This window comes from Brachyhypopomus gauderio, unplaced genomic scaffold (genome assembly GCF_052324685.1).
Source record: "Brachyhypopomus gauderio isolate BG-103 unplaced genomic scaffold, BGAUD_0.2 sc315, whole genome shotgun sequence".
Taxonomy (NCBI): domain Eukaryota; kingdom Metazoa; phylum Chordata; class Actinopteri; order Gymnotiformes; family Hypopomidae; genus Brachyhypopomus; species Brachyhypopomus gauderio.
In genome coordinates this window covers 1-22,931 of record NW_027507136.1, presented here as the reverse complement: position 1 = coordinate 22,931, position 22,931 = coordinate 1, and the positions used below count along the sequence as shown (strand labels likewise).

The 22,931-nt window shown below is 40.0% G+C and overlaps 2 protein-coding genes and 4 long non-coding RNA genes across 6 annotated transcripts; 3 read left to right on the top strand and 3 right to left on the bottom strand.

The window, feature by feature from the left end:
- Positions 1-3,472: 3,472 nt before the first annotated feature.
- On the top strand, positions 3,473-5,061 carry LOC143504687 (uncharacterized). Its single transcript, XR_013127628.1, has 6 exons — positions 3,473-3,560; positions 3,752-3,984; positions 4,065-4,243; positions 4,328-4,418; positions 4,505-4,844; positions 4,935-5,061. It is a non-coding gene; the product is annotated as an uncharacterized LOC143504687 (long non-coding RNA).
- A 164-nt stretch (positions 5,062-5,225) lies between these two features.
- Positions 5,226-6,937, top strand: LOC143504683 (uncharacterized). The gene is made up of 6 exons (XR_013127624.1): positions 5,226-5,296; positions 5,395-5,512; positions 5,725-5,825; positions 5,918-6,090; positions 6,195-6,368; positions 6,518-6,937. It is a non-coding gene; the product is annotated as an uncharacterized LOC143504683 (long non-coding RNA).
- A 2,201-nt stretch (positions 6,938-9,138) lies between these two features.
- Positions 9,139-10,499, bottom strand: LOC143504684 (uncharacterized). Its single transcript, XR_013127625.1, has 3 exons — positions 10,450-10,499; positions 10,151-10,224; positions 9,139-10,022 (listed from the first exon to the last, which is right to left on the bottom strand). It is a non-coding gene; the product is annotated as an uncharacterized LOC143504684 (long non-coding RNA).
- A 1,710-nt stretch (positions 10,500-12,209) lies between these two features.
- Positions 12,210-14,685, top strand: LOC143504698 (uncharacterized). Its single transcript, XR_013127633.1, has 2 exons — positions 12,210-13,185; positions 13,417-14,685. It is a non-coding gene; the product is annotated as an uncharacterized LOC143504698 (long non-coding RNA).
- Positions 13,761-15,894, bottom strand: LOC143504697 (uncharacterized). The gene is made up of 2 exons (XM_076995990.1): positions 15,720-15,894; positions 13,761-15,101 (listed from the first exon to the last, which is right to left on the bottom strand). The coding sequence occupies exons 1-2, from the start codon at positions 15,839-15,841 to the stop codon at positions 13,892-13,894; spliced, it is 1,332 nt and encodes a 443-aa protein (XP_076852105.1). The 5' UTR covers positions 15,842-15,894; the 3' UTR covers positions 13,761-13,891.
- Positions 15,895-21,130: 5,236 nt separating this feature from the next.
- On the bottom strand, positions 21,131-22,910 carry LOC143504696 (uncharacterized). Its single transcript, XM_076995989.1, has 4 exons — positions 22,771-22,910; positions 21,978-22,538; positions 21,770-21,833; positions 21,131-21,543 (listed from the first exon to the last, which is right to left on the bottom strand). Exons 1-3 carry the CDS (start codon positions 22,879-22,881, stop codon positions 21,819-21,821), a joined length of 687 nt encoding a protein of 228 aa, XP_076852104.1. The 5' UTR covers positions 22,882-22,910; the 3' UTR covers positions 21,131-21,543; positions 21,770-21,818.
- Positions 22,911-22,931: the final 21 nt, after the last annotated feature.

Below are 22,931 nucleotides of genomic sequence, written 5' to 3'. Positions count from 1 at the left end.
GTACCATACGGTCAAGCTGCTCCCACAACAGCTCAATGGGGTTGAGATCTGGTGACTGCGCTGGCCACTCCATTACCGATAAAACACCAGCTGCCTGCTTTTTCTCTAAATAGTTTGTGCATAATTTGGAGGTGTGCTTTGGGTCATTGCAGGATGAAATTGGCTCCAATCAAGCGCTGTCCACAGGGTATGGCATGGTGTTGCAAAATGGAGTGATAGCCTTCCTTATTCAAAATCCCTTTTACCTTGTACAAATCTCCCACTTTACCAGCACCAAAGCAACCCCAGACCATCACATTACCTCCACCATGTTTGACAGATGGTGTCAGGCACTCATCCAGCATCTTTTCAGTTGTTCTGCGTCTCACAAATGTCCGTCTGTGTGATCCAAACACCTCAAACTTTGATTCATCTGTCCATAACACTTTTTTCCAATCTTCCTCTGTCCAATGTCTGTGTTCTTTTGCCCATATTAATCTTTTTCATTTATTAGCCAGATATGGCTTTTTCTTTGCCACTCTGCCCTGAAGGCCAGCATCCCGGAGTCGCCTCTTCACTGTAGACGTTGACACTGGCGTTTTGCGGGTACTATTTAATGAAGCTGCCAGTTGAGGACCTGTGAGGCGTCGATTTCTCAAACTGGAGACTCTAATATACTTGTCTTCTTGCTCAGTTGTGCAGCGGGGCCTTCCACTTCTCCTTCTACTCTGGTTAGAGCCTGTCTGTGCTCTCCTCTGAAGGGAGTAGTACACACCATAGTAGGAAATCTTCAGTTTCTTGGCAATGGCTCGCATGGAATAGACTTCATTTCTCAGAACAAGAATAGACTGTCGAGTTTCAATTGAAAGTTGTTTTTTTTCTGGCCATTTTGTGAGTTTAATCGAACCAACAATTGTAATGCTCCAGATTCTCAACTAGCTCAAAGGAAGGTCAGTTTTATAGCTTCTCTAATCAGCAAAACTGTTTTCAGCTGTGCTAACCTACTTGCACAAGGGTTTTCAAGGGTTTTCTAAATATCCAATAGCCTCCTTACACAGTTAGCAAACACAATGTACCATTAGAACACTGGAGTGATGGTTGTTGGAAATGGGTCTCCATACATCTATGTAGATATTGCATTAAAAACCAGATGTTTACAGCTAGAATAGTCATTTACCACATTAATAATGTATAGAGTGTATATTTGATGCATTTAATGTTAGCTAAATTGAAAAAAAAAACTGCTTTTCTTTCAAAAATAAGAACATTTCTAAGTGACCCCAAACTTTTGAACGGTAGTGTATATTAAAAAATAAAAAATAAAATAATGTGAAATATAATTTTTTACAGTAAGGATGATGTACTGCAATGGCTGGCTACTCAGGTTGACACGTGCAAAGAGTTCTGCATCTGTGTGTCTAGAATAAATCTCTTGCAACGTGGACTAACACTGTAGCAGCGGCAGAAACACAGCTCACCGGTCAACCCCTTAAAAGTTACATTCATAGGAGAACCTGGTGTTGACACTGGTGCTTTGCGGAAAGAATTTCTAACAGGTCAGGATCATTACATTTTTCAAAGCTCACAGATGAAACTTATTTCAGCCCCTGCCCCTTTTGAGTGTTGAAGGTGTTTCTTGCTACTGGATATGGTTTAATTCTGCCTTCTCCCTAGAAATGATTTCTGGCATAAAGACTCGGCTGTTTGAGGGAGAAGATGGTAAGGGAAAAATGCCAAAATACTCTTTAAATGACCTTGACCGTGGCCTGTTTCGGTGCTTTTCTTATATTAATTTAATTCTCTCATATTTACTCCTCTGTTTTTTATAACAACATTTGCACAACATCAAGAGTCTGAATATAGAACTCCTTATGACACATAGCTGATGTCACTGGATTTATTAATCACTGAAGGATAGATAGTTTCTGGCAGAGCCGGCCCTGACCAATGTGGTGCCCTAGGCGAGATTTTGGCTGGTGCCCCCTGTATCATCAATCATTGGGTTGATTGTGTCACTATTAAAGAAACAAATAAAAAGCAAATGACTTAAATATTACCATATAACAAGCAATAAATATAAAGGTGTTGCACAAAAAATATTTTAAAACTATTTTACATAACGTAGTGCAGAGAACAACTTTTAAATATAAATATTAAATGTAAAAAAATTAAAAACAACAACTACCACCAGTGCAAATTAGGGCAATTTGCCTACTGCAACATTATTATTTCAAAAGTGCATCTGATATATATTTATTTAAAAAACTTGCTGAGCTAAGCTAATAATAGCACCTACTAGGATTGGGCAGTATGATGACAGGGGCTATTTTCACTAAGATCATACAGAGGGGAAAAGCCACAATGACGATTGAGTGTTAGTTGTGAGTCAAGAGAGCTGGTTTAAAAGAAAAACACAACAGCTACAGATTGGAAACATTTTGGATTTGTTTCAAATAAAAATGAGAGACAATTGGAGCACGCCCCCACGATTCTAATTCGATAATATGATTGGTTGATAAAACTGCCAATCTATAATAAAAGCTCTCAATGTAAAAGACAAGGGTAGGTGACAGATAAACAGAAGTTCCTGGGGGGAGGGCCTTTCTCTCTTTTACCTAGAAACAACAGTGTGAAATATTCTGATTGGTTGATTTTTTATTTCAGCACTAAGTTTTTTTTTTTCCATCACATGCACGAAAAGTGGATTTGAAAGCCGATTTATAGGGAAAATACAAATTATTGGTGAAGCGTTATTAACATATATTACATATAATAGATAAAGCATCCTTTTAAAGATCAATTAACCTTCAGAGAAGGTGTTGAAGTCCCTGACGCCAATGGTATAGTGTTAATTCACCACATATTACCATTATATTACCTGTTTTTTTGCCACCTTTCTTCCTCCACTTTTCTCCTTTTACTACCCTGGGCACCAGAGGACTTCTGCCTTTTTGACGTCTTTTCGAGGAGATGTCACTCACTCTGTGGTGTCTTTTTCCCCACAGAGAAACAGTAACGAGGTGCGCAGAGCGCGCGGGGGAGGGCGGGTTGGCGCGCGGGTGATAGGTGTCGTGTGTTGTTATTATAAGAATTATTAATTTGACTAATATTATTAAACAATGAAATTATGATTATGTGGACTTTGCTTGTTTTCACATTTATTAATTGTTCATTTGTTAAAAAAAAAAAAAACGCCCCCCTGGACAGACGGCGCCCCTAGCATTTGCCTATGTCGCCTAATGGAAGGGCCGGCCCTGCATACACAGACACAAAAAACTGACGCTCCATAATAGGGAATCATTCATTGAGGGATTTTTCAGGCGTATTGCCCCAACTGTGAGCTTCATGAAAGAAAATGGGAAATATATACAATGTAATCAAGGTAGAGAATTCATGATTTTGTATAAGTGATTTAAATAATTAATTTTTGTGTAGGTTTGTTTATGTTAAGTATTAAATTACTTGGTTATTCATTATTTGAGCTTCTATTTTCAGCATGCCTGTTGCCTACTGTAAGACCTCTCCCACTGTGCTCCTGTGGCCCAGAAAATCTAACTGAGTCATTTTGGTTTGCATAAATGGTATGTAGGCTTTTGTAATTAAATTAATTGAGCCAGATTTAGAAATGAATGGACTTGATCTTAAAAATGTTACATGCACCATATGAGAGATTCAGATAAAATAAGTATATATTCTTGATTATACAAAACTGTTTTACTTTGTTGACTAAAATAGCCTGAGCCTTCTGTTTTATTTTTTTTGTTTGTTTTAGGTCGATATGATCTGTGGTTACCAGTTACAGTGTGTAGATTATGCCAGACACAATGGACACCAGATAGGAGCGACCTCATAAAAAGGGGTTATTGGCCTGCATCTGTAAATGCTGAGACCTTGTTTACAATAGATGTTTTCCATACGTTTTTGGAAATGAAAACTGCTGCACCTAGTCTATCAAGGCAAAGTTTTTTGCAGATGTTGGATGGGAGGACTCAGCAGTTTGGAAGGGTAAGTCCAGTGTGGAGTAATATATCTTTAGGTGTTCTTTAGGACTTTTCATTTTAACTTAACAAATTGTAACCTTGCAGTTTGGGAAGATACATGGAGACATGTTTCAGAGAAGCTTCATGGAGTACTCATTCTGCAAGTTTCAGTGTGACAAAATGGCTTTTGTGGACCACTTCACATGCTCTGCTTGTACCCCGAACATGACTGCCGTTTGTGCAGATGGCAACAGAAAACTCTATAGGTTTCGACAGTCAGCAGGGTAAAGCTGCTTTATTCATAGTAAATGTATGTAAAATGTATGTAACTAGGTATAATTCCATGGCTTTTTTGTTTTATGTTAAAGGTCAGAGGAATCATACTTTCCTGGCACCTTTATTGCAAAAGATACTGATGTGTACACATTTGTTGAAGAGGTCAGGGGTAAAGTGAAAAATGTTAGTACAATTTGAATTCTCTCTGCCCTTGTTATTCAAATGTGTATATATTTATATTTGTAACTAACTAAATTTATTTTAAACAGACTCAAGGCAAAGGAACATGTGGTAGAAGCCAGTGGTCAGCCGCACGTGAGACTGCACGAAGTTCTCACAAACTTGATGAAGAGGGTCTTTGTCTGCAGACTTGGAATACTACTCAAAGCTCTCAATATGTTCAGGGGAGAGATTTTTGCATATCCCTTGTTCCTACAGAAGGAGCTGCATGCAGCCACAAATGCACATTTCTATTGCACTGACATTGCTTGCAGGTATTGGCCTTACCTTGAGAAAGTGGCAATATCTATGCCAGAACTGGGATCTTTACTGCAAATGAGCCCATTTCTGTCTGTGATGCATGCAAAGGCCCATTCAACAAAGTGTGAGGTACAGTGTTATGTTTAATAAACATAACCATTAATAATAATTACCGTAACCATTTTTTATGGGAAAATGACTTACTCACAATGTTGTTAGATTGTTTGGAGTGGCAGACCTTTGGATGGCGCTGGCACTACTGCAGGGGAGGAGGTAGAGATGATGAACAGTTACCTCTCGCGTTGTGCCCTGACAACAAAGTACATGACAAAGTCTGGTGTGTATGTGCTTTCATAAACAGATCCTTTTTTTGGCTCTATTTGGTTGTCATCACATATTTGCCATGGTCTTAATCTAGTATGGAGATCATTTCTAATGAAGGATTCTAATTTGTGAGTCTGTGTTACTGTCTTCAACGTTCTGTCTAAAGCTGGGAATGATATGCCGACTGTTCACGCCATTGGATGGAACCTGCGGAAGCAGATTAGCTTCATCTTTCATTATCCAGCAGATACATCAAAGTAACTGACCATACTAATGTAGTGTTGCTGTTTTACCTCAGAGGAAACATTTAGTCAATTTGTCTCATTGTTGCTTCCCACCACCAACCATTTTTCAGACTGTTCGCAGGACAGAGATGGCAAACAAGAAGCTAGAGGACTTGTGCAGCGAGCTTGGATGCCCTGAGAACAGGGTTCTGGAGTGGGTCCGTGATGTCAGACTATGGGCTACAGATGGTAGGATATTACATGATCTTTTATGCTAAAGCTGGTGGTTAGTCCTATTTCTGACATCTGAATTAGTATTGTAGTGGTAATTGTGGATGCAGCACAAGTCTGGAATCTTTTTTAATATTATACTTTATTTATTATGTAAATTAAGTAGTACCACAATCAGTATGACTATGTACTTTTCAAATTTATGCATTGGCTTTAATTTTTTGTTTTAGATTCCATACATACCAGTTGTAGTAGCCAACATGCCCTTCAACACTCAATTGAACGTTTCTTGGTGTGCATCAGAAAAAAGCAAGTCTGTATAATAACACTGGTATGTTTTATCTACCTTTCTTTTACCAATTGATATTGTTTATCAGTTATTTGAAATGTTTATACATTGGAACTTGTCCATGCTAACTCTAGACAGCAACAAGATTCATCATTTGCGGCGAAAGAAATTGAGAGAGGAAAAGAGAAAACTCTTTGAATCAATAAAGTGCTACAATGAACAAGTACCAGAGGAGGGCCGCATAAATACGCAGAAGGAGATGGTGGGGCAGACAGTTTAATATGGCCGTGGGAGATCTGTAGAAGTGGTATGGGACAGTCTTTGTGTTTCTGCAGCAATCTTTGTTATATCCTACCTTAACGTATGTATTTATCTTCTCATCATGAGTGATGGTAATTCCTATGTCTTTAGAAACCACTAGTGTCTTCACCAAAAAGAAGATCTTTGATGCCTACATGTTCAAAATGAGGCTTCAAGAGGAAAGGGTCATCCTAATGCATGAGATGAGACAGCACTACTCCTATCTCAGAGGCCAGGCAGGGAGTATTGGCACACTAATAGCAGAATTATCCACTGGGAAACATTGTAAGTAGCTATTCCAGTTTACACCTGGTCGTTTCATGCATCATGAGTATAAGGATTATAACCCCTTCCTGCTTTTCTCTGTATGGTGGAGTTTAATCTAGTAAGATGCTGGACATGACATTTTTAATAACATTCTTTTACCTTTGTAGGTACTTTTACAGAGGACGGACAACGTGGGCTGCAGTGCCTTCTTCGAGAGACACTTGCAAATATGGAACACAAAATTAACGTCGTTTTATCAAATTATAGGATGGCATTAGGACCAAATGCTATCCTACTCCCTGGAGATGGAACTGAGGATACACCAGAGGAGCACAAAATACTTCAGCATGAGAGTTCTGATGATAGTGATTGGGAGGATGTTTAGTAAGGTTATTTTCATAGACTGTTCAAAAGACTTCAGTCTTTAACAAGCCCCACCTTAAGGACAGAGTCCTTAGGTGTGTCCAAACTTGATTTGTAGTGTACTCTTTTTGCGTTTTTGTTGTTCTGGTTTTTGACTGCTTTCATATCTGTTTTCACCCAGCCTTTACTCTTCACTTGTCTGATGTATGATTTATTGGACAATAATATGCAGACATTTCTGTACAGATTGTGTAGTGTCCTTTGCGCGCTAGTATAATAAAGAAATGTGAATCAATTTGTTTCACTGCCTGATGACTTATGATCATGAGTAATTTACAAATATATAAACTATTAAGTGGAAATAAATGAAATTGGTGGCAGTTCAACTATTTAATGTAGTTGAACACATTATGTTAATGCACCATACATAGAAATTGTACATTTAAATGTAATTGTGCAAACTGAAGACTGTCAGAATTGAGAATTTCAAGAATTTGCACAGTATAAAGCCCTGATTCCCATAGTCATCTCTCCAACAATCTAGTACTTTTATACTCCTTATAAATAAGATTCCTATTAAAACCAGGTCAAAGGGCTCTAGTGGCAGTCCAACTACCTAGCAACATGTATACAATTCACTACTTTTATGATTGGAGACTTTAAAAAATCAGATGTCTGTCTTTGGAATTAGGTTAATTAACTCATAGGTATTGTGACGCCGGAGGCGTCGGGACAGAGGCAGCCGGAGACGGGGGTTGAACAGAAGGATGTTTATTGTCCATGGCAACCAAACCAGTAAAGCTCTTAGCGCACACACTGCAAGTGATGCAAGGTAAAGCTCGTAGCGTACACCAGTAAAGCTCTGAGCGCACACACTATAAGTGATGCAAGGTAAAGCTCGTAGCGCACACTAGAAAGGCTCCTAAAGCACGCACTGCAAGTGATGCAAGGTAAAGCTCGTAGCGCGCACGCAGGTAGGGAACGCAGTGACGGACACGCAGAGACCAGAGACGCTCATGTAGCGGCAATGTGCAGCACTGGACCAGACGACCTGCGGGCTTAAGAAGAGCAAAGTAAACAAGAAACAGGTGCTCAGTATGATGGTGATTGCGGGGGTGTGTGCTGGGATCGGCTGCTGGCCGGGATGCGCGCCCTCTGGTGGCGACCCGGCCCCCTCACCGTGACAGGTATAATATGTTTACATGTGTATTTTCTTTATGATTACAATTCTCATTTCAACCATCATGCATGAGCAGCAAGTTCAATTTAAAATGAAAATTATACAGTAATGTAGCACAGCCCATTTGATGTCACTGACAGACAGCTTTGCAGTTTACATACCCCCAGGGGACCAGCATCACCCACTAGAAATATATACTTCAAATTTAAGAATTAATTTACAGATCAATGTGAGATCTAATAGGGGTAACTGGTCTGCTCTTTGTAATAACATCTGTGACACCAACGTCGTGGGCTGATGTACCATTACAGCCAGTGGACAGGCACCTCCTACCTGAGGCTCAAGGTAGGGTTGCTCATTAGGGCTCTAGACCCATGCGATTGTAAAGCTGCTTTGTGACATGTGTTGTAAAAAGCACTATATACATAAATTTGACTTTTAATCTTACAGGGAGAAGAAACATTTATTTAAAAAATTCCAAGTTTTATTCAGGTATATCTCACATATTGCTACAATACACTTTAATAATAATAATAATAATAATAATAAACCTATATAGCCATATGCATAGTGTGAAGGAATTTGGAACAATATGGCGCTGTTTGTAGTTCATGAAGATATGTTAGGGTTAGGGTTACGATCAGCGTCAAGGAGTCGTTTCCCTTGCCATACTGCACACAGATAGCACGAACGTATAAACAAAATAGCAGCAGCAGTAGTATATCTGGTATAAGACAACAAATAAATAAAAACAACAGCATTTCGCTACGCATTCGCTATGTATCGCGATAAGACAATGCAGTCTGAGGGCTACAGGGCCATGCAGGCTCACACTGAATCCATATGGTCATTCCTGGAATGCCATTTCCGTTTTTTCCCCAATCTGTGGAGAACCGATGTAACTAGACTATAAAGACTGGGAATACATAAATAAATGCCATCATTGTTAGCAACTAAATATGCTAAACCCGGTCCTATCTTGTAAACACAGTCCGTATTTTATTGTATTAAAGGCTTTATTTCTGGATGTGGCTGTTTCCGATTGCGTAATGGTCTTTAACTTGGCACTTCCGCGTTATGTTATAACGCTTATATACCTTGTTGAATGATTGAGCAAGAATTTTTGGCTGTTTGTTGTTCCCTACCAGTACGCGAGTTTGTTCCTAACCCATTTATTTTTTACACCAGTGGTTCCCAATCAACCCCCCACCCCCCCCCCACCCCACCATAGTGTGGGTATTTTAGGATGCACCCAGGCCCAAAGCTCGGAACTTTACAGACATTTGTGGTGTAAACTTTCATGACATTAAAACCATTGCATATACAACATTTAAGTGTATTTTTGTAACACGAGGGAAGGCAAGATGCCGAGACGAGGTAATACTCGGATCAACTCGGACAAAGAGTGATGATAATTACATTGACACATACAAGACCCAACTGCACATAATGTTGACGAGATGAGTCACAGGTGACAAAACGGACGCCAACCACGCATGCACACGCCCAAGGGGAGGAGTCAGGGACAAAGCAAAAATAGCATTTAAATGCATTTAGAAAAAAATAGCTAAACAAAAGCACCAAGCCCAACATCTCTTAAATTCATGCAATGCATAGTTCACTACAATGTAGAACAAAGTACACAATTTTGCAAAAACAAAACAAGGTACAAGGGAGATATCAGTATAAACTAGAGTCTGTTGTCCTTGATATTTAAAAAGTTCAAACCATTAATTATTTTTTTTTATATAAAAACTGCGTTCCCACTTTAAATTTCCAGCAAGTCTTACTACAGCGTGTGCAATGTTTTGATGTGCTACACATGGGTAATTGAAGAAATTGTAAATAAAAAGTCCTGGATATTGGCATCACTGACAGACTTATAAAAATACCACACAACGTTAGATGAAAAGATCTAGTACTGCAATATGCTAGTGAATATTTAGAACTGATCAAATGTTCAGCTACCAAGTTGTTTACACAAATGTTGGGATTTTTCTAAAAATGAAAGTTTAGTACCAGTACCATGACTTGCAGTCCAGTGGTTGTATAAAAGTTTGCATAGTTGCATAAATTCATACATACCAGAGCAGGCAGGGTTCCCACTCCACTTGCTTCATTTTCTTGCCCTGAAACAATTCAAACTCTTCAGTTTTCTAACTCATTAATTTTAATAACAATATGCATTTTTAGTCAATATACACATGACTATTTGCTTGTAAAATGGCATGATTGTAGTGATGGGTGTAGGATTAACCTGAACAACTCTGCATCTGACTATTCTCTTCACAGGGTAAAATTCCTGACTTTCTGTCAATGTGTGGGGACATTCTACGAAAATAAGTGAATAAAATCACATTTTTTCAAAATAAAGCCTTGTAGTACAAGATGATAGATGTAACCAAACAAAATCAAAAGATAAAAGGACAATAAAATCAATGTTAGAAACTTGTTTAGAAAACCTTAAAAAAAAGGCTCCCTTTAAATCAGAGGCACAGGCTCCAGATACAACTACTGTATGACTATACTTGCCATACTGAAGTTCTTCAAACATACCTTTCCTTTTGAGTGTCTGTGACTGACCACTGTTCTTGGCTTTACCTGGGGCAGAAACAAACAAAAAAAAAAACAATTTAAATAAAAGTATACACTGGAGTACAAAAGAAATATCAGTATATTATCAAGGCAGTATTTAATTGGCATACATGTTTAGAAACACAGCTAGGTCATTAGAAACAATAACTAGGATTTGTTTTTATCCGCCATAGACTGAAAGTCACTTCTACATGGTCTGACATGGAGAGACAGACACTGGATGATTGTGGCATCACATTCCAAAAACAATGTGTCCAAAGATTAGGTGTGTCTACTCATCAACAGTCATCATGGTGTAACACCAGGGGCACTGAGCAATAAGTAAGTAGACGCATTCGCTAAATAGAGCAAGATATACAGTGAGCAGATCCAAAACAGTTACAGGGTTCTTGCAGGTTTCAGTGAGTTAAATTTAAGACTTTTGTAAGACCTTTTAAGACCATTCTCAGTGAAATTTAAGACCAACACAACATATTACCACAAACAATCCAATGATCCCAGAAACTCTTAACATTTTATTTTGATTAATTTAGTTACAGGATTACATTAATTCAGTATTAAAACAGATAATCAAAATAGTAACATTCTCAACCCAAGCAACCTTACCAACACAACACTAGCATATCTACATACAACCTCACCCTACATATCTCTGAGTTCTTCCTTTTCAGTACCAATCTCAGCATTTGACTTGGAAAGGAGCTGAGCCATCTTGGATCCAGTCTTGCCCTCAGCTTCTTCTGCAAGAGAATTTGCCTCTCTAGCAAGACAAGTGGATACGTCTTCCAAGCTTTTCTTCCTTTTCTTAAGGTCCTCTAAAGACTGCTCAGTCAGCTCTCTTTTCTGGCTCTGGGATTCCTTTTCTTTCCTGATTCATTCCTGATCCAGAAAGAGTCAGTATTTTGACCGGGCTGCACCCACAGATGCTAAGAGTTCCTTGGTGAGGGGAACCTGTGACACCTCCATGCATTGTGACAGTCACATATGAGTCTGTGTGTGCCAGTTGTGTCCTCTTGCATGTTTTCTGCCTCCACCTCCTTGTTTAATTAAATAATCATACACACATTATACATTTAACAACATGTAGACTCAGCCTATCTTCAAGTATGTCTAAGGCATGGTTTGACCAAAATCCTCACACCCTGCAGCTGATAAAATTTATTAAAATGTTACATTTTGGTTAAATTACTGAAATAAATGAAATTATAAAATTAACTAATTAAATAAAGGCTCAGAATTTTCTTTCCCCAGGCCATCTGTATCTTAACACACAAAACTTTTTTAACCTCCTACCTTCTTTTCTATTTATTATCCCGATGAAACCAACTTACTTTGTCTAGCCATGCTGAATATGAATTTGAATGTTAACATTGAAAACGTTGGGACACACTACCTGTTTTTACCCTATGTATATATGCCCACTAAAAGGCAATACATCAGTCCAATGTAAATAAAACCATGTGCAATCCATGAAACAGAGCATGGGACAGTGGAACATGTTTCAAAACATGACATAACCCATCTACAGGGCATAGTTGTTGTTTTTTTTTATTTTACATGATTTAACACAGTAAATATATTTTTATTTCCTCTAGCTGGGATTTAGCATGCATTGAAACATTTCTCTAACTCAATGCCATGGACAGTACATGGTTCTGAGATGTTTTTGTATTGTAGCCTAATTGTATAAAATGGTTAACACATTGAAAAGAAGACATAAGTGGAGCATAAGTAAGGATCACTTACTTTGATAAGTTTTGGTAGATCCTGCGCTGTTTCATGGCCCATGAAATGAGAGCCCATGTACCTCGATTGCACATATCCATTGCTCCAGAACCGAACATGAAGATCCAGCCGTTTGGATTTTGTGGTTGAATTAAAGCTTTCATCGAACATTAACACATACGGCCCGGTAAGAGCGTATCAACTCTCTCTTGATGAAGTCTGCCAAGCCAAATCTAGCTATATATGCGATTTGTTTAGTCCACACGAAAACTTTTTCGCGATATTCGAACCAGGGAACATTGCCGTCACTCTATCCTAATGTAGCCCGAATATCATTAGCCGAAGCACTAGTGATACTGCGGTGGAGTCCGGCGGGACCCGGTGTTCTGTCGGATTTTCCTACTTTGTCGAATTTTCCTACCGTATCAGCTGGCAGCGAGTATTTATCCGCTTGTTAAGTGTGACGACACGCGTGACGTTTCAGCCGCTTCCGGGTCCAAACAAACAAGGATGGCGGAGCCTGTAAACCTGTTTACGATAACTTCGTTCTTTAGTGAGGCACCATTGAGGGTTAAAAAAGGTCTAAACTCTTTCAACTCCAATAGAGTACTAAGTGTATCTGTTCTCCCAGGTGGTATATTTAGGGGTAGAGTCCAGGCGTCCATGAAAAAGACGATTTACGAGGTTGAGGTGAGTTGAGGTGAATTGAGGTTGAGGTGTGGTGACTGAAGTGAGTATGGGTCAAATAACGTTTAATACAGGTACACGTTGAGGGTCAGGCAGTGAGGTACAGCAGCTGCGTTTGCCCAATCGGTAAAGACAAGTGCCATCATATGGCAGCCTTGTTGATTTGGGTGGAGAAAAACGTGTCCCGCACCGATGTAGAATGCGTGTGGAAAAGGGCGAAGACACCGAAAACGGACGAAATTGCAGCCAAGAGAGTATCTGAGATGGCCCCATCCACATCACGAGGTTAGTAAATAATTTGCAATTGATGTCAATGTTGCATGGTTTATTAGCTTAACGCTATGCAGTTTTAAGTTGCGGTTTCCAAACCTGGAAATCTTACCCCCCTTCCTTATTCAAAACACTGCTTGGCCAGTACAACCTCAAAGAAGGATCTAAAGTAAGTTGTGGGTCTTCATGAATATTTCAACTTAAGTTATGTGTATCTAAGAGTAAGTGACTGTGTTTTTATTAAAGGCATGTGATTGGGGAATCCTACATGAGTCGCGGGCAAAGCAGCAGTACACAGCGGACGCTGGTGTGGTGATCCAGGAGAGGGGATTGTTCCTGTCTGACAGTGGTCTACTTGGTGGATCTCCAGATGGGACAGTGTCTGATGACTGCATCATTGAGGTGAAATGCCCATGGTCCGCCAGAACTAAGACTGTCCAGCAGGCAGCAGAGAGTAAGAGAGACTTTTTTCTAGAGCTGGATGAAGAGACAAGTTCCCTCAAACTAAAACAAACTCACCACTATTGGCATCAGATCCAAGGCAACCTACATCTGAATGTACATTTACCTGAATGTAAAAAAGACAAACATTTTAATCTGGTTTTACTTTTTTAATAAAGGTTTTCTGCAAAGTTGTGTAAATCATTCTTCAGTCACAATAATTGTAAACATGTTTTAATTTGCCACTGTCCTGCTAACTGATTTACATACATCAGATATTTCATTGAATTTCACGGAGAATTGGGGTTTGCAAATTTGTAAGACACACACATACTTTCAGTATCTTGTTAACATTTTTCCTGTACTGGTAAGGGATGTGGTCCAAAATGCAAAACAGTTTCAGCCTCTGAATAGACCGCTCCACATGTATCCTTGCACAGGAGATAAGTCTGTTATTGTTTACTTCCTCCTGTGTAAACTGTCCGTTGAGCAAGAAAGACGGGGTGTTAAGAAGAACTCCCTCTGGCAAAATGTCCCGAATTGTGAAGCCCTTGTCTGCAATAACCAGATCACCTGCTTGTAGATGTTGGAGAAGTCCACTGTCAGCTGTTATTGACTTGTCTGAGGCGCTCCCACCGTACAGGTTACTGGCAAAAGTAATCACACCATTGGGAGCCACACCAATTAGAGCCTTTAGCGTGGTCCGTCCTTTGTAGTGGCTGTACAAATGACACTGTGTGTCAAGCCTCTCTGTGTTGGAGACAGCAACCTCTGTGCAGTCAAGGACTATTCTACAGTTAGGAAAAGGTCGGAAGCAGTCTGGCAGCGAAGTCTGATTCTTGGCCGTGGAGGGGATGTTTTCAAGTAGACCGACATACAAAATATCATACAGAGCACAGATGATGGTGGTAAAGATGTTAGTTACAGTTGCTGTGCTACAATTAAACCTTGTTGCAAGGTCTACATGGCCACAATTCAATTTAAGCTTCATCAAAGTAAGGAGTAACTGATCAATAAGGGGCATAATTTGGACAGTCCAATCAGAATGATACTGTAGCTCAAATCTAGAAAGAAGTGCTTCCAAAAAAAATACTGTGGCAGCATCAGGTAATCCAGTGTAGTATTGGACTTTGTTAGGATGGGAGGAAATCTGACTGAAAGAAAAGGTTTGCTTTTGTTTCTCCAACTGTTCTTTCAATTTTTTGTTCTCTTCTCTAAGCATGTCATTCTCAACCTCAAGCATGACAAGACTTGGTTGGGATGTAGTAGGGGTTTGTGGGGTTGCCATGTCAGCTGTGTGTCCTGTGTCTGTTGCATCATCACTGGAAGGGACAATCTGCTTCTTCTGCTTAGGGGGATTGCTGGGGTGGTCAGGAAAATGAAAAGCCTTTCCCTGGTTCCAAGCGAATCGCGAAGGTCCAGCAGCTTTGCCATTGGGAAAGTGCCAACTACACACCCTGGAGTTGCAGTTTGGGGTGAAGTTTTCACGTCTGTAAAAGAAGAAAAAATTATCATTAATCATTAGTCACAGCTTACTTGGGTTCCTCTAACAAAGTGCTAAAGAAATAAGGACCTTATAAAATTGTGTGTGTATATATATATATTGCAATAAAATGTGAGAATTATGTATGGTAAGTGTACGGCAGTAATAAACTAATGGAAACGGGCTAAGCAGTAATGTATATGCATACTGAAAAAGGTAAATATAGGATGCAACAGTAGCATCAGCTGTATTTTTGCTTGGTATTTTTACGGACACTCCTGATCAGCTAACTGTTGTGTGTGTATCCATACAATATATCAAGGATATCCGAAAAGATATCCTGGTGTTGCCTTTTACGAGCTAGCTAATCTAGCTAGTGTTAGCGCCACTAGCTAAGTTAACCAGAGCTATCTTTACTTTAGTTTTACTTTAGCTGGACAACAAATAAAACAAAACAAGAACTAAAATATCTGTATGTGGCAAGAAACATTGTATTAAACCCATAGCTAGAATATCAAGCAATCCAAAAAGGGGCAAGTTGGCTTTTTTTTCTCTGTGGGGTTAGCTAGCTAGCATTAGCGCCCACGGAGGCACTGTCAAGATTTTTTTTAGAAATAGAACTTACCTTATCAACTGCACCCATTTTCTTCTCTCTTTCTCATTGCAAGGAAAGCGGTAGAAAGACAAAAGGGTCGTTGTTTTAGACTCGGATCTGTTAAAACAGCAGGGCACACAGCACTGCGGCATATTAAGGGACTCAATGCAGCGAGTGTTTGGACCCGGACGTGAAGTTTCGCAAAGATGATGCGTCACAGCTTAACAACCCCATAGACTAGTCTGTCGAATTTTCCTACCTTGTCGAATGTTCCTACCGTGTCCGTTGGCATCGCGTATTTGTAGACGTATCTCTTAGTTTGTTTACCTTATGGAAACGTCGTAATGTAGCGCAAACCAGCGTTTAAAAAGTAGTATTTGTAGACGTATCTCTTAGTTTGTTTACCTTATGGAAACGTTGTAATGTAGTGCAAATCAGTGTTTAAAAAGTAGTATTGTAGACGTATCTCTAGTTTGTTTACCTTATGGAAACGTTGTAATGTAGCGCAAATCAGCGTTTAAAAAGTAGGATGAGCTTTAAAATAAAAGTTTTATTTTGCGTATTAGTGTATTATTACACGGCTCAATCATTATCATGCGGAAATATCCAAGTCCCTATAAATAGGTAATAACAGGTAGTAAAACGGCGCTGTTTAAAACATTTTAATCAACTAGTTAACTTAATGCACAGTTGAAAACATAGCAATTGCAAACAAAGAAGGAATTATAAACAAGAAATTAACTTACTGCACTATTGAAAGGACTAAATAGTACTGCACTGTTGAAATTCGCTAGCAGGCAGGAAAAATCGATGGGTGTAGTAGGCGGCCACCAAAATAGTGACGTAAAAGCGACTTGCGCATGCGCAGTAAGCCTTGGTATGAATTTTCGATGGGTAGGAAAAATCGACAGAACACCGGCACTGACGATAGCGAAGACGGCGGGGATGAGGCACAAAATTGCGTGAAGGCTTTTCGTGATAAGGACCGTTTCCTGCCTGCGGTTATTATGGGTTTTGTAGTTTAATTAATTAACACGTACCAACACCTGTAGCCCCGCACAAACACAGACAACACAGAACTGACTTCCGGACGTTTCGATTAAACTACACTTTTCTAAAATTAACTAAGGTAAAATTTTAAGACCTGACTAAATTAAATTTAAGACCTTGGATGAAAATCTGGCTGTTTTTTAAGTCTTTTAAGGCCTTAAATTTAAAGTTTTGAATTTCAGACATTTTAAGACTTTTTAAGACCCCGCGGGAACCCTGAGTTATAGCAGTCAAGGGTCATATCAGGAGGGCAATCATATAAGGAACAAAAAACAAGATCGAAAAGACATGACTTGAACAAATCACACACCAGATACTAAAGAGAAACTTAGGAACTAAACAAGACACAACTGAAAATGATGAGAAGGTGGAGTTACAAATGACAGGGGTGTGGCAGAACACATGGGAAAACCAAAACATGGACACATGGAATACCAAGACAGACAGAGAAGGGGATAAACAGAGCATGATAAAGGTAAAATCACCAAAACGTACAGAAGTCTGAGATGCCTCAAAACGCTGAATGGGCCCAGTAAGACACACTCTTACTCAATATTAAATCACTCATTGTAATTTACACAAATGAGCAGCGCACTGTTGAAAATAAGATATGTGAAAACTCAATCATTGGTTAGAGTGTATGGAATTAAAAATAACACACCTGTTAATTTTTGATCCTCTTTCTAAAAGGTGGACAGACTGCAATTACCTCTACTACAAGAAAAAAGTAAAAATAAAAATAAGAGGCATCAAACCTGCTACTACTGCGCCCTGAACTGCTGCTGTCCCCTGAACTGCTGCTGGCCCCTGAACTGCTGCTGCTGGCCCCTGGACAACTGCTGCTGGCCCCTGGACAGCTGTTGCTGCTACTCCTAGCCCCTGGACTCCAATATGAATCCATCCTACATTTAAGGAAAAAAGTGTAATCACATTTATATGGAAGTGATATGTTAGGCAAGCTAGTTAGGCCAATATCTGCATTATCTGTGCTTACGCCCCAGCACATTATTTTAGTATAGAACTCAGGATATAGGACATCAGAATATTCTTACCTTGGACTACCATGTCAAATAGGGACTGCATTCTTTTTAAACAGGCAGACAATGTCTCTGTAAATTGACACCTGGGGGACAGAGTCTCTAACACCCAGGAGCCAGTCTTCCTTCCAGGCTCTGATAAAAACATTACTGCTCGTATTCCCAGAGCCTGTAATTTCTCAAGCTAAAACAATCACCCCCAAAAAGTGAATAATTTGCACTAAAATGCTAATTTATAATTTTCCATATTATTTCAAATCTGTAGAATGAAAATCAATCACATACCAGTAGTGAAGCTTCATCTTTTATGTGTGATGCTGTGTGATTTCTTTTATGGGCCTGAACCCATTCCGTACGTTTATGGTCAAGTTTTTTTTTTTTTTGTCTTAATTTAGATGGTTGTTTTGCTGTACATGATGTGCAAACTTTGCAAGCAATATTAATTAAATTGTGGCAAGCCACACACTTCTTGAAGGTGGTTCCACGTCCGGGCATTTCTAAATACACACACACACACACAGACAGAGAATTAGTCAATGCCCCTTAAAACAATTTCGAAAGATTCATTCTTAGTACCCATGCAAATAGTGACAATTTGTGCAACTGTACCTTAACCCAGTTGATTGGTAAAGCAGTAAATCATGCTAAACCTTCATTCTAAAATCGTCTAAAAGACCAAGTAGGTCCAAATAATTCTAGCATACTCTCATTTATGAATCAGAAATAAACAGGACATGCAATCAGTGTAGCTAGGCTATGTAAAATTATGAGACACTTCAAGGGTAGAGACGTAAAAATAAAGAAATCTGTTTGGCTCTTTGATTATTATCTACACTATCCTATACCCTTGAACGTCGACTTCATACCTACAACTGTCATGTAGTTGTATTTTGTTAAAGTTGAATGTTTTATCATAATTACACTGAAAAATGTTTATCTAACTAGCTGGCTAGCTAGATCTGAAAATTTAGCTAGTGGGAGATACTTAATGTGTATTTGCATAAATGCAGATACGTCTTCATTAGCTAGATAGGAAGCTATGGGATTTCAGAGCTAGCTACATACCTAGATACCCATAAAGATCTACGCTGTAAGTGAGTGTGGGCGGCTAAATTATGTCACTATTTGTGTTACATTAACTGAAATCCTAAACACTTCAATCAAAAAATGATTAATACGATTTAATAGAGATTACCAAAACATACTAACCTACAACCATTGAGCATGTAATACCTGAGCAAAAATGAGAGCGTCACGGCGTCTCCGTCGTCATCATACGGGTATTTGTCCATTTTCAGTCGTTTTATGTCAGCGTGTGCATTTCACGTTTCAGGCATACAAAAACGTGTAACTGACACGGCACGCCGGGTGGACCAACGTGTGTATTACACCGACTTCTTTAATGCCCCATTCCCCGATCCGAGAGGGAGCTGGCTATTTACTTCGTGGATATTCTCTTAGCCAGATTCATTTTGTTTATGGAAGTTTGTGTGCAGAACTACTAGCATCCATTATTTATTTTTGCGAGGCTCTGGTCACAATTATTGTAAAATGCTGGTTTTGCACATATTTGTCTCGCAAAGTAAGTTTTTGGTTTTCTCCACAGTCGAGGCGTCATGCTCAGCAAGCGTTGCACAGAGCACACAGGGCGTATGCCTTCACCTTCTCACAGACGTTTTCGTCAGCTACAAAGGTTCCCTTCAGAATTTAATGTGTATTACTGGCTTTTTGGCAGATATAAGTATAAGCAGTTTATAAGAGCTTTGTCCATTTCAGTGGTAAAGTTTTTTTTCTGCATGATTGCAGGTGGTGGAGGTGACGCTCCAGCACAAATCTGCCTACAGGGGGCAGGAGAGTGAGCACTGGTGGGTGCTCAACAATGTATTTTACAACATAGATGCAGAGGTGAGTCATGGGAACAGGTTCTCAGTTTCAGTGAGAATGGACTTGCCACAGTTGATGTCCTTCAACCTAACATTTTCTATGCATTTGTAGCTCACCCTCCACTACTTTGCCAACGCTAAAGCCGTGGCCTGCATCAAGATAAGTAAGAGTCTTGGATAAATGCATTTTAAACTAGCATGTCCCGTTCTTAATCACACTCATCAGCATGTCCTCTGTTAATTCAGCGGAGGGAATCCAGCATCACAGAAGCAACGATATACCTGTGCACGCAGTCAACGTCGTCATCTGTGCAGAATATCTTTCAGGTTAGTGCATCCTCATACCTGATTACATTTAGACTTACTTATGGGGTATTTAGAAAATGATTCCTAAAGGCATCTTCACTTATTTTTACTCTTATTTGTGTTTTTCAGCAATCAGAAGTTTCTGTGACGTATAAGGGTGTCTCCATCGGTTCAGATGGCCTTTTCAGGTCACATGAGTCTAATCACACCCAGACCCTGGAGACACCGGACCCTGCTGTTTTCTCCACCAGTCCTGACACATCAAGAGGACCCCCTCCACGCCCACCTCCAGGCTTTTAATCACCTACACAGCATTTTAATAGATTCTTATACAAAGTTCTAATCTCACTATGTATCATGCCTTTTACTTTTCCCACATAAAAACAAATGTTTGTATGTATTTGTGTGTTTTTCAGATGAAGTCGGTTTTCCCCATAACATGAGGACTAGATGTTGGACTGTTGGGACTCACATGGACTGATCACCCACGTGGGGGGTTGTGCATCTGCCCCTTCTTCTCTTTGCCCCTAACACTCTGTTTAATGTTTCATCTTTTGAGGTTTGTGTAACCCTAACACATCTCCCCAACTTTTCAGTAAAACATTGAACTATGTTTGGTCTTTGTGGAGATGCCTTGTCATCAGGCTTGACTCCAACGATAGACCTCACCCATTGTTTTTTTAATTTGTGCAGCACACACATGAACATAGTCCCTTAAACCGGATAAAACATTGGTAAAACTGTGCAGTAAAAGCTTAGCGGCATGTCTGGCCACACTCGCTGCCCCCGTGAAGTTCTCCCTTGAAAGATCCTATGCTCTGCATTTAAATGAGTATCCCCGGCCCCAACTTTGTTAGACTCTATCATCTACGTTGGAGCAGGACTACATACGTCGCCATTGAAACACGTACAACATACACAAACATAACTGTATGCTATTGTTTGCTATACATCACATTCAGCATTACAACTTTTCCTGTCCTCCTCCTACAGGTTCAGTAGGACCTGCCTCCCCCCCTTCTGCAGATGACCGTGGGCTCTACCGGCCAGCACCAGGGAAGCCCTGGAAGACGGCCCTCCTCCCCTGAGGACAAAGGACCTCTAGTGAGTTATTCCTCTTTTATATATATACACATACACACAGTCCAGGTGATGGGTCAGGTCTCTGACCCCATCAAAGTCTTTATTTTGCTTTTCTGTCTCTTTCTTACTCTCCATCATGTAGGTCTCCAGTGCTTCTTCCTGGAGTAGAAACCACAGACAGCTGTGCAACCTGATCTTCACCCAGACTTCCAGGACAAGAGGAGTAATGAAGTTTGTGGACCAGGACACAATGCATGTTGCCTTCTGTCATGCAGGTATCACAATGAAGCAGTCTGGTTTTCTTTTTTTTTTCCCCCATTTTAATTGAATAACATTTTCTACTTCCAGCAATATCACCCAAGTAGGTGTTTTCCCCTCATTTTCTGCAGATCTTTGAGAAAGCTGTTGCCAATCTGGAATGCGTCGACTTTCTCCTGAGCTTAGAGATGGTCTTGTCAGAGGTGGATGGTGCTTCAGCACTGGTAGACTGGAAACCTGCAAAGTCAAAGCAAACAGACGGCGTGAGAGGGATGCTGTGTGTAGTCTTCCATGCTGTTGTCATTATTGTTGTTCATGCCCTATTAGTTGTGCAGCAGGAAAGACTACTAAACCATAGAACACAACTAAACCATGGAAGACTACTATACCATGGACCCCTCACTTCTTTATACATAATACTGTCATGAATTAAACTTCACCAAAGAAATACTAAAATGCGTACCATCTGGAATATGTCTGTCCACCACCTGGTCCTCCGTGTGAACATGCACTTAGGTTGTCCGTTTCTTTAAAAAGAGCAGACAATTTGATATAAAATCATTCAAAATATGATTGACGGTAGCATAAATGTATGGTTGAAAATCATTCAGAAGAGCAGAATCTAAAGCTAATGGTGTGACTGGGAATAAATACATTTTAAAAACAGATACCTTGAATCTCAGCTTCAGAAATCTTGGAAACCTGAACCACCAAGATTTCTTCTCCAGCCCCACGTCCACTGTCTGTGCTGCACTCTGCAGAGCGGAGCCTGTATGGTCCTGTTCTGTCCAAGAGATGGTGATGCCAGCGACATCACCGAACAGAGTGAGGGCAATCAGAGCTGACAGCTCTGAGCAGCATCTCTGTAGTGACAGCTTCACTTCCACGTCAGCCTCCGTCACAGATGCGCTTCTAGAACCGTAGTGATCAGTGTCGGGCTTGGTCCAGGATGTCAACCCAAGGCGTTCTTGGAGAAAAGTTTCTGAAGCAGTCTTCACAAATCTCCTCACGATGCCCGACTGGAGTGCCTCCTCAGAAAGGTCAGTATCCGACAGCACTGACCGAGTACCCCTGCAGCTCATTTGTGCTTTTACTCGGTCCAGAGCCGCAATCCTTTCCAGCATCAGGTTCCTCACTATAGGGATGAGGTCCTGAGCAACCACCTCCTTCACTGCCACTTTGACCCATGCCGAGATTTTTTCCAGCACTTCAATCAAATCCTCCATTTTCATCTAGTTAGGTTAAAGGAAAGTGTAAAAAGTTCATCAGTATCCAAAAGCTTAATGATTTTTAATTATTACCTTTTTTTAACCTTAAGCTGATTATTTCTTTAAGTAAAATGCTAATGTAAAGAACATCTAATGTTGTGAAGGTCTGACCAGACATGGCCAAAGGCTCATGTTGCTATGGTAACTCAGACACACAGGCAGATAGGAAGACAGAGATACAGAGATTGGTACTCACATTGCTTGGCAGTGTATTCCTCAGCTCTTCAGTTAGAACAGCTGGATTAATCCCAGAGGTGGATACGACTCCACCACTTTTCCCACATGGAGGAGTGTTGAGCTCCTCCATCACTGCCTCCTCCACTCTAGTACAGCAAATAGCTGTGGTGAAAGAAACAT